The sequence below is a fragment of the Cyclopterus lumpus genome, chromosome 24, assembly GCF_009769545.1.
Source record: "Cyclopterus lumpus isolate fCycLum1 chromosome 24, fCycLum1.pri, whole genome shotgun sequence".
Taxonomy (NCBI): Eukaryota; Metazoa; Chordata; class Actinopteri; order Perciformes; family Cyclopteridae; genus Cyclopterus; species Cyclopterus lumpus.
Genome location: NC_046989.1, coordinates 6,218,686 through 6,232,355, shown reverse-complemented (window position 1 = coordinate 6,232,355; position 13,670 = coordinate 6,218,686). Strand labels below are relative to the sequence as shown.

Genomic DNA, 13,670 nt, shown 5'->3' with positions numbered 1-13,670 from the left:
TCTCTCATTAAAATTGCATTTCCAAATATGCTAGATTCCTTTTTTCCCATAAACAAATAAGAGTTTCTCCAAACACCTGTGCAACTTTTGAGTGTAACAAACACATATGAGCCATTTGGAAAGACGATATTTTAATACTTTAAAGTGTGCATTGTTGACGTTGATGCTTGGATTGTTCTTCTTCTTGTTTGTCGATGCATTACTACGTGTTTGACACTCGTGGAAAAACTGCTCTATCAATGACCCTTAAATCAGTAAGAATGTATTAACAGAGAAAATGCTGCATGCACAGTGAAGCCCGTAGCAAACTGAATATTTCATATAAATATTTATAGAATTTTTTTGGGGAAAATTGAGACCTACCCTGAGGACAAAAAGGAAACCTGTTTGCATAAAGATAATAGTTGTACGGCAAACAGCTCTTATTTGAACATGTACACGTTGCATGAATGTGTTTTACTGTATATCCAAGAAAGGACTTCTGTAAGCAGATCCATTGTTGCCGCCATGTCTCGGCTTTCTTATTGCTTTCTTTGTGCAAACAGCCATAAGAAAGATGCTGAAGAACAGCAAACATAAACATGACTGGACAATGGCATAGTGTACTCATGATAACACTATCAAACATCAAACTCTTTATCTTCTTTGAGTCTCTGCATCGTGAAGAATCTACCTGTATCCACCAGTTTCTGCAACAAAGGTTTTGCACGTTCCTCTTGTTGCCTCTCATACTTTCATCAGATGAGCGCGGTATGAAAAGAGGCGTGAGCTGAATCTTTTGGCATGAACTCTGAGCATCTAAACAAAAGCAACGCAAGGATGAACGTGTCTCTCGGATTCACATGCTGCAGTTTATCGCATGGATTTATTTTCTCCTACACTGGCTAGACGAATACATATTAGCTTGTGCAATCTCTTTTACGCTCCCTCTCTCTGTGATCCGGACGTCACTATCACATTTTCCCTGGAGTTCCCCATTGTTCTGGGAAGGCTATTCCTTTCAACATGCCTTCATTGATTGATTGATATGTTGTAGATTAATTAGATTTAGGCTAGATCTTGGCTCATAATGTGCTGTCCTATGAGACAAATATTTTTGATTAAGGATCATGACGCCTATTGTAATTATATTCATTTGTATTTTAAATGTAATTTCCTGTTGGCCATATTCTTTCCTTTTTTTTATCAAGCCAGTTCATTAAACACAAACACATGTCATACACGTGCATGGGGGGAATTTAAGTTGATGTGTTTACTTATATAACCTACTTTCGGTTGGAATGTGACTTTTGTTGGTCTTTAGTACCATCGATGCAAGAAGAGGTCTTCGCCGCGAGTGTCGCTGTTTCTTTATTCTCGCGAGATTACCAGACCGGAAGAGACGGCGGCGAAGGTCGGGACGTAAACATGGCAGCCCGCAGTATGCTGAGGTCTGTGTGGACCTCATTTTCGGGCTTGAAAGTAGTGAATGTTAATGTCCAACAGGTGATAAATGTTCCCCAACTATCGGCTTTAACCATTCAGAGTCGAGGGATCCGCCAAGGTGAGTTTTATCTGGACACGTTAAGATGTTAGCCCTCCGATGTAAGAAGAGCTCACGTTAGCTAGCATGCTAACGCATCTCAAAGGTTATTTCATCTTAGACCTGCATGCAGCATGTACCTCTCAGGAAATACGACCTAGCCTCACCGCAAAAAAACAACAACAAATAAAAACAACAACAACATTAATTTCAGTAAATTGCTGCTTGCTAGAAGCCTGTCGGTGTATCTGTAGCTTGTAGCCTCACTTCACCACAGTCTGAGTTGGCACCACAATAGGAAAAGCAGTAAAGATTTGTTTTCTTCATTTTTCTGTTGAAAGGCCTAACATCATAACATGTCTGTGTTACAGTGGTGAAGAAGCAGGAGGGCAAAACAACAACGGTAAGTCAACACAGACTCTAATGTGAAACTGATCATGTTCATTGTAGCATTTGAGGGACTTCTGATCTAGTTGGTGATTAGAAATACACACACACACGTCAGGAATATTAGAAATACACACACACATATATGTGTGTGTATTTCTAATATTCCTGATTCCCTTGGTATGTCATGCTATTTACTAAAGAAACACATTGAAAGCCAAATAGACACACAGTATGGATGTTTACAGCTATAGTATGCAGCATGTTCACATGTATAGACTGATATAAAAAGTAATCCCTCTCAATCATCATGTGTGACCCACTAGAAGTGTGTGGTGGTGTCTGTATCTACAGAGAGCCGTCCCTCTGCCTGTATTTCATCTTCTCTTCTTATTTTGCTGTTTTTGGGACATATTATTGTCACAAGTGAAGCGCTTCATTGCAGCCTGTCATCAAAAATGGCATTCGGGCTTTGTTGTGAAAGTGTCTGTCTGACAAATAAAGCTCAGGGTAGTCGGACAGAGCCAAAACAAGCTTCTCCGCCGTTGAACTTTTCTGAAAAGTTCAGAGATTTTCAGCTTGAAGGTCAAACACGTTCAGAAAAATAGATACTGGTTTGCAATGCTTTTACTTTCCACCATAGGGAAGGGGGGGAAAAGGCACTCATGGGAGAGAAAAAATGCTACCTGTATGCTGGCTTGTTACATCATTGCAACTCAAGTACAAACTCGTACAAAGTTTCAGCTTGTTTTCCAAAGGAGAGGCTCTGTCAGATATAAGGAGATGCAACGAGGGCAACTCCCTTGACCTGCATTCGCACACCTTCAGCCTACAGTGGGATAGCATAGTGGGAGAGGGGGGCTGGTGTTTAAAAATCACTTTCTCTTACTGCACATATTATTCAGTCAACCTGTCAAGAAACCTACCGTAACGTATTGTATCCCTTTTATTTTAAACTGTCAGATTGAGGGACAAATAGTGGACGTTCTAACGGGACCACAGCCTCCCAACCCCGCAGCCAAGTGTCCGATCTACAGATGGAACCTGCAACACAAATACAACTACACGGTAAGGGCGCCTACAGGAATGCAATGAGCAGAGTAATCTCCGAAAAGGGAATCCGCTTGTTTATTGTGTCTTGTTTGCTTTTCTTATTTTCCTTTTTTGTTTCAACCCCTCCAGGATGTCCTGTTGCTTAGTCAGTTCATCAGGTCAGATGGAGGGTTGATGCCAAGGAGAATCACCGGTCTCTGTCCTGAGGAGCATCGCAAGATTGCCATCTGTGTCCAGATGGCCCACAGAGCAGGTCGGTGTTACTGCCGGCCCCTTGTTTGTGTACTTGAATCTTCGTTCACACCAAACTCAAATCACTCTCTCATTTATAATCTGTTTGACACTGAGAGCCACGAGTTAGGCATTTAATATTACTGCAAGATTTCAGAAAATTCCAATCACAATTTAGTATTGCATGAAATCTAAAACTGTTTAGTTGTACTATCTTTGAGGGGGAAATCTCTGAAGCCAATATTTATAGTGGACCAAGTACCGAAACAGAATTTTGACTGCCTAATATGATGCTGAGTGTAATGGATTTTTGAATTATCAACCAATGTTTGGCAATTTTCCCTGATATGTTGCTCTTTTAATTGACCAATTGTTTCAGTATCGTTGATATTAAAGACATTAAAGACAGAGCTAATGAGTTAGTTTAACTCTGCTAGACTTAGTTGGATAGTGTACGTGACTTAATACAAAGCCACCAAATTCAGCTGAATCTTTTTGTTTTTGTTTACTAATGTCTGTTTTTGATGACTCATTTAAATTGAGTACATGCATGTATGAGACTAGTGTGTTTCTCTGTGTTGAAGGTCTGCTCCCTGACCATAAACCCCAACTTCCAGTGGGCCACGTCCCAAAGAAGACCAAGCCACAACTTAACAGGTAATGTACACACGTGTGTGTCTGCTCATATGCGTTGTTTCCCACCGTGACCTATCCATCTGTCAGCACCAGCCTCAGTGCAACTGAAACCAGCAACGTTTTTCTGTTGTACAGATACCTCACTCGCTGGTCCATCGACACGGTGAAACCCATATATAGAACTGGACTGAAGTGGTGTAAGAAGCGCATGGCTGTCGGCGACCCAGCTCTCAAGGACAATGTGCGTTACAGTGTGAAGCCCCTTAATATAAAACACTGACGGCCTGACGAATCGCTTCAGCAACCGGATGAGAGTGGGTGGATCTTTTCTTCTTTTTTTTTTAATGCGAAGACGCAGTTTCAAGTGGATTAACTTTTGTCATACCTCCCTGGGAAAGGGTTTGAAAGCTTCAACCATCTGTATTTATTCTACCTTTTTGTTTATCAAGCTGAGTCACCCTAGTAATGAAGCATGCGCAGCCCGACCTACCACCATCTCTTCTGTCTCTGCTGGTTTTCAAAAAGCCCTTAAAGTGAATTCTGCAACAACTTAATGAAAGCAACAACTGGGTCAGTGTAACAATTTCAAAGTAGGTGGTATGTCGACTGTATACTCGGATGTGCAAATAAAATGTGTCTGATTACACTGCCTCTCAACGTGTGTTTACAGAAAAGGAACAGCTCTTGTGCATGAGAACCGAACGCAACAAAGAGCTCGTAGACACACCGTGTGACTGTACTCTTTTTTTTGTTTATTTGTTTGAAGACGGGACGGGAAATATGTTAACATAGAATACATTTTGAGGGGTTAATATGAACAACAATTCTCAGCTCGAAATAGGTGGAAGATGTCTCTCTTCACAGCATGAAGGGAAGGTCCAGGTTCTTGGTCCCGTCACCGATGTAGATGTATCCGTGCTGTGGCGTCATTGGCACGTGGTAGAAGGTTAGGCCGAGCCACAAGAGGCTGCGGACCACACACACGCTGCTGGCACATTCAAACTGAAGACTCCATGATCCTACACAGACACACACAAAGTCTTGCTGTAAATGATCGCTGCTAAATGGAGGAGGCTGCCACATGTTGAGCAGAGTTTAAATACAGGCTACAATAATCTTTGGAAATCAGTCCAAGATTATTAAATGTTTATGTTCAATAAAACAACCTTTCATGCTTTTGATATTGACAGTCTAATCTGTTCCTTTTAGTATGTTTGGTTGTGTTTGGTGAATTGAGAACAAGAGCTGGATCTGCAACTATTTCCTAATGTAAACCAAAAGAAAAGCCCCATTGATGCCGTTCCACAGAAGAGAGATCATTTCGCTAATTGGACGTCTCTTTCTCCTCCCTTTTTTTTTTTTTTTTTTAATTTTTGCCTTTTCGGAAGTATGATTCATCTAAAAGTGAAGACATGTTTCAGGTCATGACTACACTGCTGCAGGAGAAACCTAGAGTCATAAATCCGGAGCTGGAAACCGTTTGCAAGATTGTTGTGGAAAAAAGGGGGTGGAGTGGGGGAGGGCCCGACGTCGGGTCTCAGGAGAGCACCTGTCTTTTGGTGGAGATCCTTCATACCACGTTTTCCCCCGAGTCCCGTTTGAAAAGAAAAGTTATTAACTCATTCTCTTTGTCGGCGAAACGCATGCGATCTGGACCCAGACGGCTGCAGTGAGTGTGGCATTCAGACAGCTGTGCAACGTTTGCTGCAGTGACGGACACCGCTGACATCCGCATCAGCTCATGGAACACACACGGCAAACATATACACATGTGAAAGCCCTCTTGATAAATCAAACAGCTGTTGCATGTTTGGTCATGGGGCGCTGAATTCTTTTTTTTGGGGGAAGGGGTGCATTTTTCTCTCACGCACATGCATCAATTTCCATCACAATGGAGTAGATTCAGCAACTAACCGTCAAGACTTTCTAAACACGACTACTGCACTCAAGATGTTCATATTTGTGCTCTGCCTCCTCATTGGCAGCGCTCACTTTTAAATTGGCTAAAACAGTAATGTTATTCCTTTGGTATTGTTTTTGTTTGATTTCCTACAGCTGTGAGCATTCATATTAATCATTTGACTTCAGTTTGGTTTCAGGTGGTCCTCTTCCCATGTACTGGTTTCTGGTCAAGTTTTTATGATGATAGAATAATTATCTGTAATGTTCCTAGGAAAAGGAGAACAGCCTCTTGGTCGGTTGGCTATGAAACCAGATCTAAGAGGCCAGACATTCCTCATCCAGCAATAGCCGTCTGGCTATAAGACCGCTGTATACCGAAGTTCTTCCAACATATTCCCAGAAACCCTCTTGCATCATATCATGGCAGGTAGGTTGATCAGGCGTTTTATGACTTTGTCAAGTTAGGTCTGCTTCAACTGAGCATGTTATCTGTTTTCTCTTAGAAGAAACCCCTCCTGACTGTCAGTTGAACCACCAAAATGATCGGTGCAGAAATCCCACCTCATTCAGTTGTTATGTAGTACGGCAGTTGGAACACACTGAATGAGGAAAGAAAACGGACTCTTTCCCACGAGCATTGTGAAGGCCTCAATAACACCGATCCAAGATGTATTAATGGATCCAGATCACAGGAGAATCTCTCTGCACTGGTTTGATGGACTGTTTTCTCATAAATCTCTGTGATCATAAAATCAACAAGGGCTTTTCAATACTTTCAATGGTAGCAACGATAATCGTCTTGTCTGTGTGTGACATAACGACTGGTGGCATGTTACGGTATGGAAGAGACTGAACTCCGTTGGTTTCACCTTTAGGAATGTCATCGCTCAGTACATCCAGGAAGTCGATTGCTTGGTTGAAATCACCAATTTCCAGGATGGATTTCTTCGGATTCTTTGCTTTGCTGAAGTGAAAGAAGCTGTCAAGCTTCCTCGCTTCTGATTGAGACAGACCTAAATAAAATACAACAAAAATGCACATTGGTAAGTAATTTAAACTAAACCACAGCAACGACGATGCAACTCTACAGTGGAATGATGTCAAGATATTCATAGGCATGCATGCATATGTTTGCTTGGAAGTTAACCAAATGCATTTTAAAAAGGTGCGTATAAAATGTTTTATTGTATGCATCCAATTGAAATAAATACCATATGAAACATCTTTGGGTCATTCACATGCTGCAGCACATATTGATACTCCACAATGAGACACCATGTGACAGAGTGATATATGTGTGTATATACAGTATAGATTTACCCCCAAAGCTGCGGTTGATCTGGACAACGCCGAGAGGACTTTTAACAAAGGCGCCACGCGGCACCACAGACACTTCCTCCTCGATCTGATGGACTGTCACCGCCAGCCTGCTTTCCTCGTTGACTTTGGTCTGAAACCAAGAACAGGCCATCTCTAAACTGGAATTGTATGGCTGTGACTTTGACATCCAACAGAACAATTATTGATTCGTCAAACACTTTTTTGCTGAAGACATAGTTGACCTTAGATATTGTGTGACTTTTGGCAAAGGTCGTACATTGTTTTGGTGCCACATGACTTGGGAGACTTGTGCCACATCACTTGTTTTGTCTTTAGTTATAATTCTACTGCATAATGCTGCGCTAAAATATTTTTCTTTGGGTATTGGTAGATTGATTTATATTCATAAACTGGCTACTTTTACACTTAAGCTTGCTCTGACCGCATACTACTATAACACTCGGGAGTATAATGTGACGGCTCAGTAGTGATCATACTAACAGCTGCTTCATTCTCTGCAGCATCATCCTGCTGTTCTTGCTTGTTCTCGAGATGCTCGTACACAAAAGAGGGGTCTCCGATGAAGCGACCCTTCGCGGCCTTGGACACCTCCTCGATCATAGAGTCGGTGGCGGGAGGCAGCAGGGACCAGTCCATGCAGTTGAAGCTGCACACACAGAACGAATAGGAAGGTAATGGCATCCCACCCTGTCGAGTGCAGACAATGGAGTAGTTAGCTCCAAAGAAACAGAATAAAATAACATAAATACATACATTACCTATAGAGGGTCTTTTTGTCCTGCATCTCATCTTCTCCTCTCCCCTGAGCGATGAAATAATCACTTTTTAGCCCCAGTATTTTGCCCCAGAACAAGACCCGATGGAACTTGTAGTTTTTCTTCAGCATCACCAGAGACGTCTGCAGGGCGGCTCGATGCTCGACGCTTAAAGTGCTTCCGGTCCCGGCAACGAGTTCCAGAGAGTAGTACAACGAGTTTGAGTCCATTGTGTCGGCAGTAAATACTTTAAAGCGGAGATATTATAGATATTATTGTCACCTTCCAAGATACCTGGCGTCTCAAGCTAAGCTAAGTGCAAGTCAACGTAACGGCTAACGGCTAGCCCGGTTGCTAATGACAACAAACCCTGTTGCGCCGGTTGTCACGGCAACGCGCTATTTTCTTTTTCTTCTATATTTTTTTGTCTTCTCCTTTTTCTTTTTGTAAATCCCTGATGTCTTTATTTCTTTTAACAGGGTGTACATATAACCTCTAAAAAAAAAAAGAAGTAGTTTTCGGTGTTTGCTCGTCGTGTTTATACAAACCGGAGCGCTCGCGAGTCTCTGACGTCATACCCCGGCTTTTCAAGTGAGTGCGTGCAAGAAGAAGCAGACAGACAACATAAATATTAATATGGCTGTATTTAGTTTAATTTGTTGCTATGGGAGATTTTAATGTCAGCTCTCTGCCTCACCCCACCACACCCAAAGAATAAACCCCAAACTACAATGAAGTGAGGAATCTGTGTCATTATTATGATAAATAAAGTTACAGCTTGTTCCCGGAACTAATCATTTGCCTACTTAATGATTCATTAATATGGGATATCCCAGTCTATTCTCAAGTAACTCATCCACATCCTTCATCAGTCATCCATCAGCAATTATTATGGGAAATTCATCACTTATCGCGTTAAACATGAACTAATAGTTAACTATAGCAGTTAGTTCCTCATTCGTTTCTCATTTGCTCCTTGATAACTGCTCAATTAGTTATCTCTCATTGTAAAGTGATACCCATCCCAGTTAATGAATAAAAGCAGGCAACACCTACATGTAGCCATCATTAACGTCAGCTGTGATAAAGCAAATGCAAAGCCATGGAAAAAGGCATTCAAACACCCAAAACATATACTCAGTATACAATACATTATTATTATTTGGGACTTTTCTCTTAAAGCCATCTTGTGATTTTTCTTCTGGGGCTCTGTGTGCAGCCCCCCCCCCCCTTCTCTTTGACTAAGGAAGCCCAAACACAGGCTCTGGCAGTTTTGTGTCTGGTAGTTTAGCCCAAAATGTCTTGATGACACAATCAGTTAAGCTCTTTGCACAGCTGGCAGGATGCATACTCAGATCCCCCTAACGTGGAGCACATGGTAATAGGAAACCGTCTCAGGGTGTATTTACTGTGTGCAGACGATCATTGTGTGTGTGTTTGTCTGCATGTTGGAGAATAGGAACAGCCCGAGAGCGTGTTGGTGTTCACCTGAATAGTTAACAATACCCGTGAGATGAGATATTGTCGAGGTAAATGTGTTCATAGTTCAAAGTAACTTGTGATTGAGGAGTGCAGGGCAACCGTCGCCAACATCGCGATCGTCCGCTGGTCCTGCAGTATTTGAACAAAGAGTTCTCATCCTCCATCTGCTCTTTGATTGCCGATTGATATCTTTGTGTTGAAGCTTTGCCATTAGAAGGGAATTTCTGGCCTCGGGGAGACTGAGCAGCGCTGAAATCACAGTTTTTTTCTCGCAAATCCTACTTTAAAAGACCCATTGGTTTAACCTGGCTCCGATCCAGCCGTCCCAACCAGTATACGCAGTGTGAAGCTGGCTTACGTTACTGTACACTTAGGAAAAACATGATTGGCTTCTGTCCAGCAAATGATGTTGGACAGTCTGCCAGGTTTGGGGCCAATCGTGTGGCTGGTGATCCTATTTTGGCCCCTCATCTTGCGTGACAATGGTGCCTTCCATTGTCACGATTTGTTTCTGAGTTGGTAACTTCATTTAGATGTGACAAAACCCGAAAAAACCACAATAATAGGACATGGCAGTGTTCTCTTTCATGCTGATTGAATTAACTTTAACCCTCAACATCCTTACCTTTATATCTGGCATTTATTCAGCAATAGTTTTTTATAATTACTGATCGATAAAGTAGTTTTCTTCGACACACACACATAAGGGATTCACAGGAAATGAGGCATGCGTGTAATCCAGCCTGATATCAGCCTCGCAGCTCGCTGACCCTGGATCAGAGCTGCAAATCCAACATTTCCTACCAGCCAATTTCATGTGAAGCAAGCATTGTTTGTAGTGAATGAATCCCTTGGGCGTGGGAAGGCAATTTGAATCCAGCATGGGAACAATGAAAACTACTGTCTCAAGAGGTCATTGCAGAATATAAATACATTGAATGGCTTTTTTTTTTGCACAAAAAATAATACAAACTATAAATGGTATCAAAAATGAGGTTTTGATTCCATGAGAACATATTGAGTTGTAACTTTCAGGCAGTTTTTCTCTAAAGAACACAAGCACGGTTTTAATAATTCCCGATGCCCATTCATTCCCATGCTTGCCTATTCCCATGCCACGCTGCATTTCCAGGGCTCTGTGTGTTGGCTGTAATTGTCCAAACAAAAGGACCTCGGTCTGGAGTCACATGCTTCATCAGCAGCGGTGATTTCAGCTGTCTGGCGCTCTGCCCTTCTGGCTAATGTAGTCCACCAACAGAAAGGGGAGGGAGAGTGGGGTGACTTTTTTTTTTTTTTTTACAGAGTACCCCACACAGAAGAGAACACACAAGGACAGCCCCTCACCAACCCATCCACTCACTCACACAGACAAACACACTTTGAGCTTGTGGCTCAGGATGTCACCCCATTAGAGTTGGCAGTCTAGCTGGAAGTTTTGGAGTTTTGGAGGCCACCGAGTGATCCACACAGACAACACAACTCCAGTTCTGTTTCCCAATCGGACGGGAGGGAAGTAATACTTGGGAGTGAAGCGTCCTGTTTCTGTCCTCGTCCCGCTGCTCTGGGAAACTCACCTCCCAGGCGACCGGCGTTGCCACGGCACTAATCCTGACGGACAAAAGATGGGAGTGCCACGGAGCACGATGCTGCCAGACGCTCTCATTGGCTGGTACCATCCCACGCGATGCTGTGATTGGCCCGCGCTATGTTTATATACAAATTGGAGCAGTCAGAGGTCACATCCATCGATCTTGGTGGTGACATGAAGGAAACCTGACCTCAAAAACCTTTAGGACTCGAAATGGGTTTAATTCCTATTTGATACACACACACACACGCATGCACGCACACAGGGGCTGTTTCTTAAGTTCAGTGGCCTGGGAGTGCAGAATTCAGTGAATACTGAGAGAGAGAGGGAGTGAAGTGACTAAATAATAGTGTCTGTGGTATACAAAAGAACAGACGACAACAATACCAAGAATGCATTGAGGGCACTGAGTTCAGGGGGTTGCACACCTACATACAAACACAGAGGTTTTGGATTAAGACTGGATAAATATTTTGATCCAGAGAAGGGCGTGTTGTGTAAACTAGTAATACCTTACAGGCTAAATTACTGCTTTCCTTTGACCTGGGGTATAGCGACAAAGCCGTCTGAAACCAATCATTATTATCATAGTCGGGTTTTATCTGTTATCTTCAAATTTCAAAGCGTATTCTTTTTTTGAGTTAATACTCTCCTCACGCTGTACTTTCTAAATCTAGTACCGTCACTCTCCGTTGACAAATGGGAAAAAAAACGATTGCAGATGAATTGGCTATGCTCACATTACGGCGACTATTGTTGCAGATATATCTGTATCGGTGTACAATAAGTTCCAGGACAGAAAGGTCAAAGATAGCCGTTTTAAGGTCATTTAGAAAAAGTGTCTCATTACTATTCTGTCCTTTTTTTGTATCTGTTAATTTTTCTGTTTAAATAACTTGGCCACAATTCTAGAAAGTAATATGTCAACATCATTTTTTTGCTGAGAAGATTGACACCATTCTCGTGTGTTTTGCACTAAATACGAAGCTTCTGCCAGTTAGCTTAGCTTAGCATGAACACTGGCGGCAGGTGGTATCTAAAGCTAACACATGAACATCTTGTTTGTTTAATTTGTACAAGCAGCTCTCCTCGCTGTAGCTTCATGTTTAGTGGCAATAATCTTCTGATATTACGATACCAGAAAATAATAATAAAACTTATTTTAAAAGGTCTCCAATGTCTAAATATTCTGTTCTGTAAATGTTCCAAGACGTCTCCTCAAATAGAACGGTGGAATTTGTTAATAATTATAGATGATAAATGAAGTTATAGTGTAACCTGGAGTCCCTTTTGGTGCACATGAACAAATGACTTTCATTTTCCCCTATAATTTGAACAAAATGACATAGTGGTTTTCTAGGAAAACGTCTTTGAAATCATTTAGCAAATAATTAGAAAAGTACTGACCTGTCAAATAAAGCGCTCACACACAGATGTGAGGGTGTCTGATGTCATCAGGGTTATCTCAAATTAGGGTTATGACTAAACGGAAAGTTAACAGACTGGGCGTCTGAAAGATTTGGGCATTTACCAGGCAAAAAAAAATATTCCATCAATGACGGAAATGTACGATTCAGCGTCTTTCTTTTAAAAAAAATTGTTTTACTTCTTGTTGACCGACTCGAGGCTTTCTTTAAGTGTCTGAGTGAGAGGCGCTGGCTTGGTGTTCAGAGGGAGAGCATCTCGCTGAGCCGTTTCGACATCAGATGCCACAAACCGCTCCCAGTTTGGAGTGAACTTCAGATCAGACTTTCACACGCCATGTGGGCCCGAAATCGAGCCAGTGAATGTGTGGTGTGTTTAACTTTGGGGTCACAGTTTGGCTTCTGGTACGCTGCACAGAGCTGCTTCCCATGGCTCCTGCGGCCTTAACGTCTCCTGTAACAGCAAGTGCATTAAAACACACATTTCATACACACGACCCAGAGACAATCTATCAGGTATCTGATATCAAACGCTCTTCTCTCTTTCCCAGCTCATCCTCGGAAGCCACAGGAGGATATCTGCAAGTTATTAGTGCCCCCGCATCCCGACCCCGCACAGCTTTCTCACGTGACTTTGTCGAGGTATGTCTGTTCAGATCTGTCTCCAAGTCTCTTTGTATGGGGGTCATGCAGTGCACGGTTTGTATGATTACAAATAAAAAGGCTATATTGTGGGTTTTGTTATTACTTTCAGCATACTGGAGATCATTTAGCACTGAGAATAGTATTTCTTTGATTTCTCTCTCTCTCTCCCTCTCACTCACTCACACACACACACACTGAACGACTTGAGAAAGTGTGAACACGTGAGAGATTGTTTTTGTAATACTTAATCTTTGTCCGACATTTGGGGGTAAAGCACAGTCAATAACCTTTGTTCACTCTGATCTTACAAAATTGATACAACAACAAACAAAAAAAAGTTAGTGCTTTTTAAAAAGTCTCTTTATAAACAATCTTTCAAATGTGTGGGTCCAGTGACTAAACACGCTGTTAATAGCAGCAGCTTGGGACCAATGTCTTGTTACATTGTGACTTTTACAAATGTAGACCCAAGAGAAAAGTGTCAGATACTTTCTATTAAGCTTTTAAGGAGCGTTTCAGTAGCCGCTGCTCTGGATCTGTATCGGTCATTTCAAGAACTATTGTGAGGCTCCATCAGGGTACACTGAGCCTTGTCCAATAATCTCTAAACCACAGCTAATTAATTAATTGTATATATAAATAAATGACAATAGAGGGTCTTATCAGCTGAGGCAGGTACCATGGTGAGAAAGGGGAAAAGGGCA

The 13,670-nt window shown here is 42.0% G+C and overlaps 2 protein-coding genes across 3 annotated transcripts; one reads left to right on the top strand and one right to left on the bottom strand.

Annotated features, from left to right (window-relative positions):
• Positions 1-1,378: 1,378 nt before the first annotated feature.
• On the top strand, positions 1,379-4,473 carry mrps18a (mitochondrial ribosomal protein S18A). Its single transcript, XM_034528110.1, has 6 exons — positions 1,379-1,543; positions 1,894-1,925; positions 2,873-2,977; positions 3,092-3,215; positions 3,778-3,850; positions 3,965-4,473. The coding sequence occupies exons 1-6, from the start codon at positions 1,408-1,410 to the stop codon at positions 4,107-4,109; spliced, it is 615 nt and encodes a 204-aa protein (XP_034384001.1). The 5' UTR covers positions 1,379-1,407; the 3' UTR covers positions 4,110-4,473.
• Positions 4,474-4,551: 78 nt separating this feature from the next.
• Positions 4,552-12,555, bottom strand: rsph9 (radial spoke head component 9). 2 transcript variants are annotated; one of them, XM_034528109.1, is made up of 6 exons: positions 12,305-12,555; positions 7,831-8,074; positions 7,553-7,718; positions 7,052-7,181; positions 6,601-6,744; positions 4,570-4,848 (listed from the first exon to the last, which is right to left on the bottom strand). In XM_034528109.1, exons 2-6 carry the CDS (start codon positions 8,055-8,057, stop codon positions 4,688-4,690), a joined length of 828 nt encoding a protein of 275 aa, XP_034384000.1. In that variant the 5' UTR covers positions 8,058-8,074; positions 12,305-12,555; the 3' UTR covers positions 4,570-4,687. The 2 variants fall into 2 exon arrangements, with proteins under 2 accessions (XP_034383999.1, XP_034384000.1); XM_034528108.1 differs by lacking the exon at positions 12,305-12,555 and having other exon boundaries at positions 4,552-4,848; positions 7,831-8,402.
• Positions 12,556-13,670: the final 1,115 nt, after the last annotated feature.

Coding starts and splice junctions, on each gene's coding strand:
- mrps18a (XM_034528110.1), top strand. CDS start 1,408: ATGGCAGCCCGCAGTATGCTGAGGTCTGTGTGGACCTCATTTTCGGGC. Junction 1,544..1,893: donor GAGTCGAGGGATCCGCCAAG/GTGAGTTTTATC, acceptor TCTGTGTTACAG/TGGTGAAGAAGCAGGAGGGC. Junction 3,216..3,777: donor CCAGATGGCCCACAGAGCAG/GTCGGTGTTACT, acceptor TCTGTGTTGAAG/GTCTGCTCCCTGACCATAAA.
- rsph9 (XM_034528109.1), bottom strand. CDS start 8,057: ATGGACTCAAACTCGTTGTACTACTCTCTGGAACTCGTTGCCGGGACC. Junction 7,719..7,830: donor GACAAAAAGACCCTCTATAG/GTAATGTATGTA, acceptor CTGTGTGTGCAG/CTTCAACTGCATGGACTGGT. Junction 7,182..7,552: donor CTGCAGAGAATGAAGCAGCT/GTTAGTATGATC, acceptor TCTTGGTTTCAG/ACCAAAGTCAACGAGGAAAG.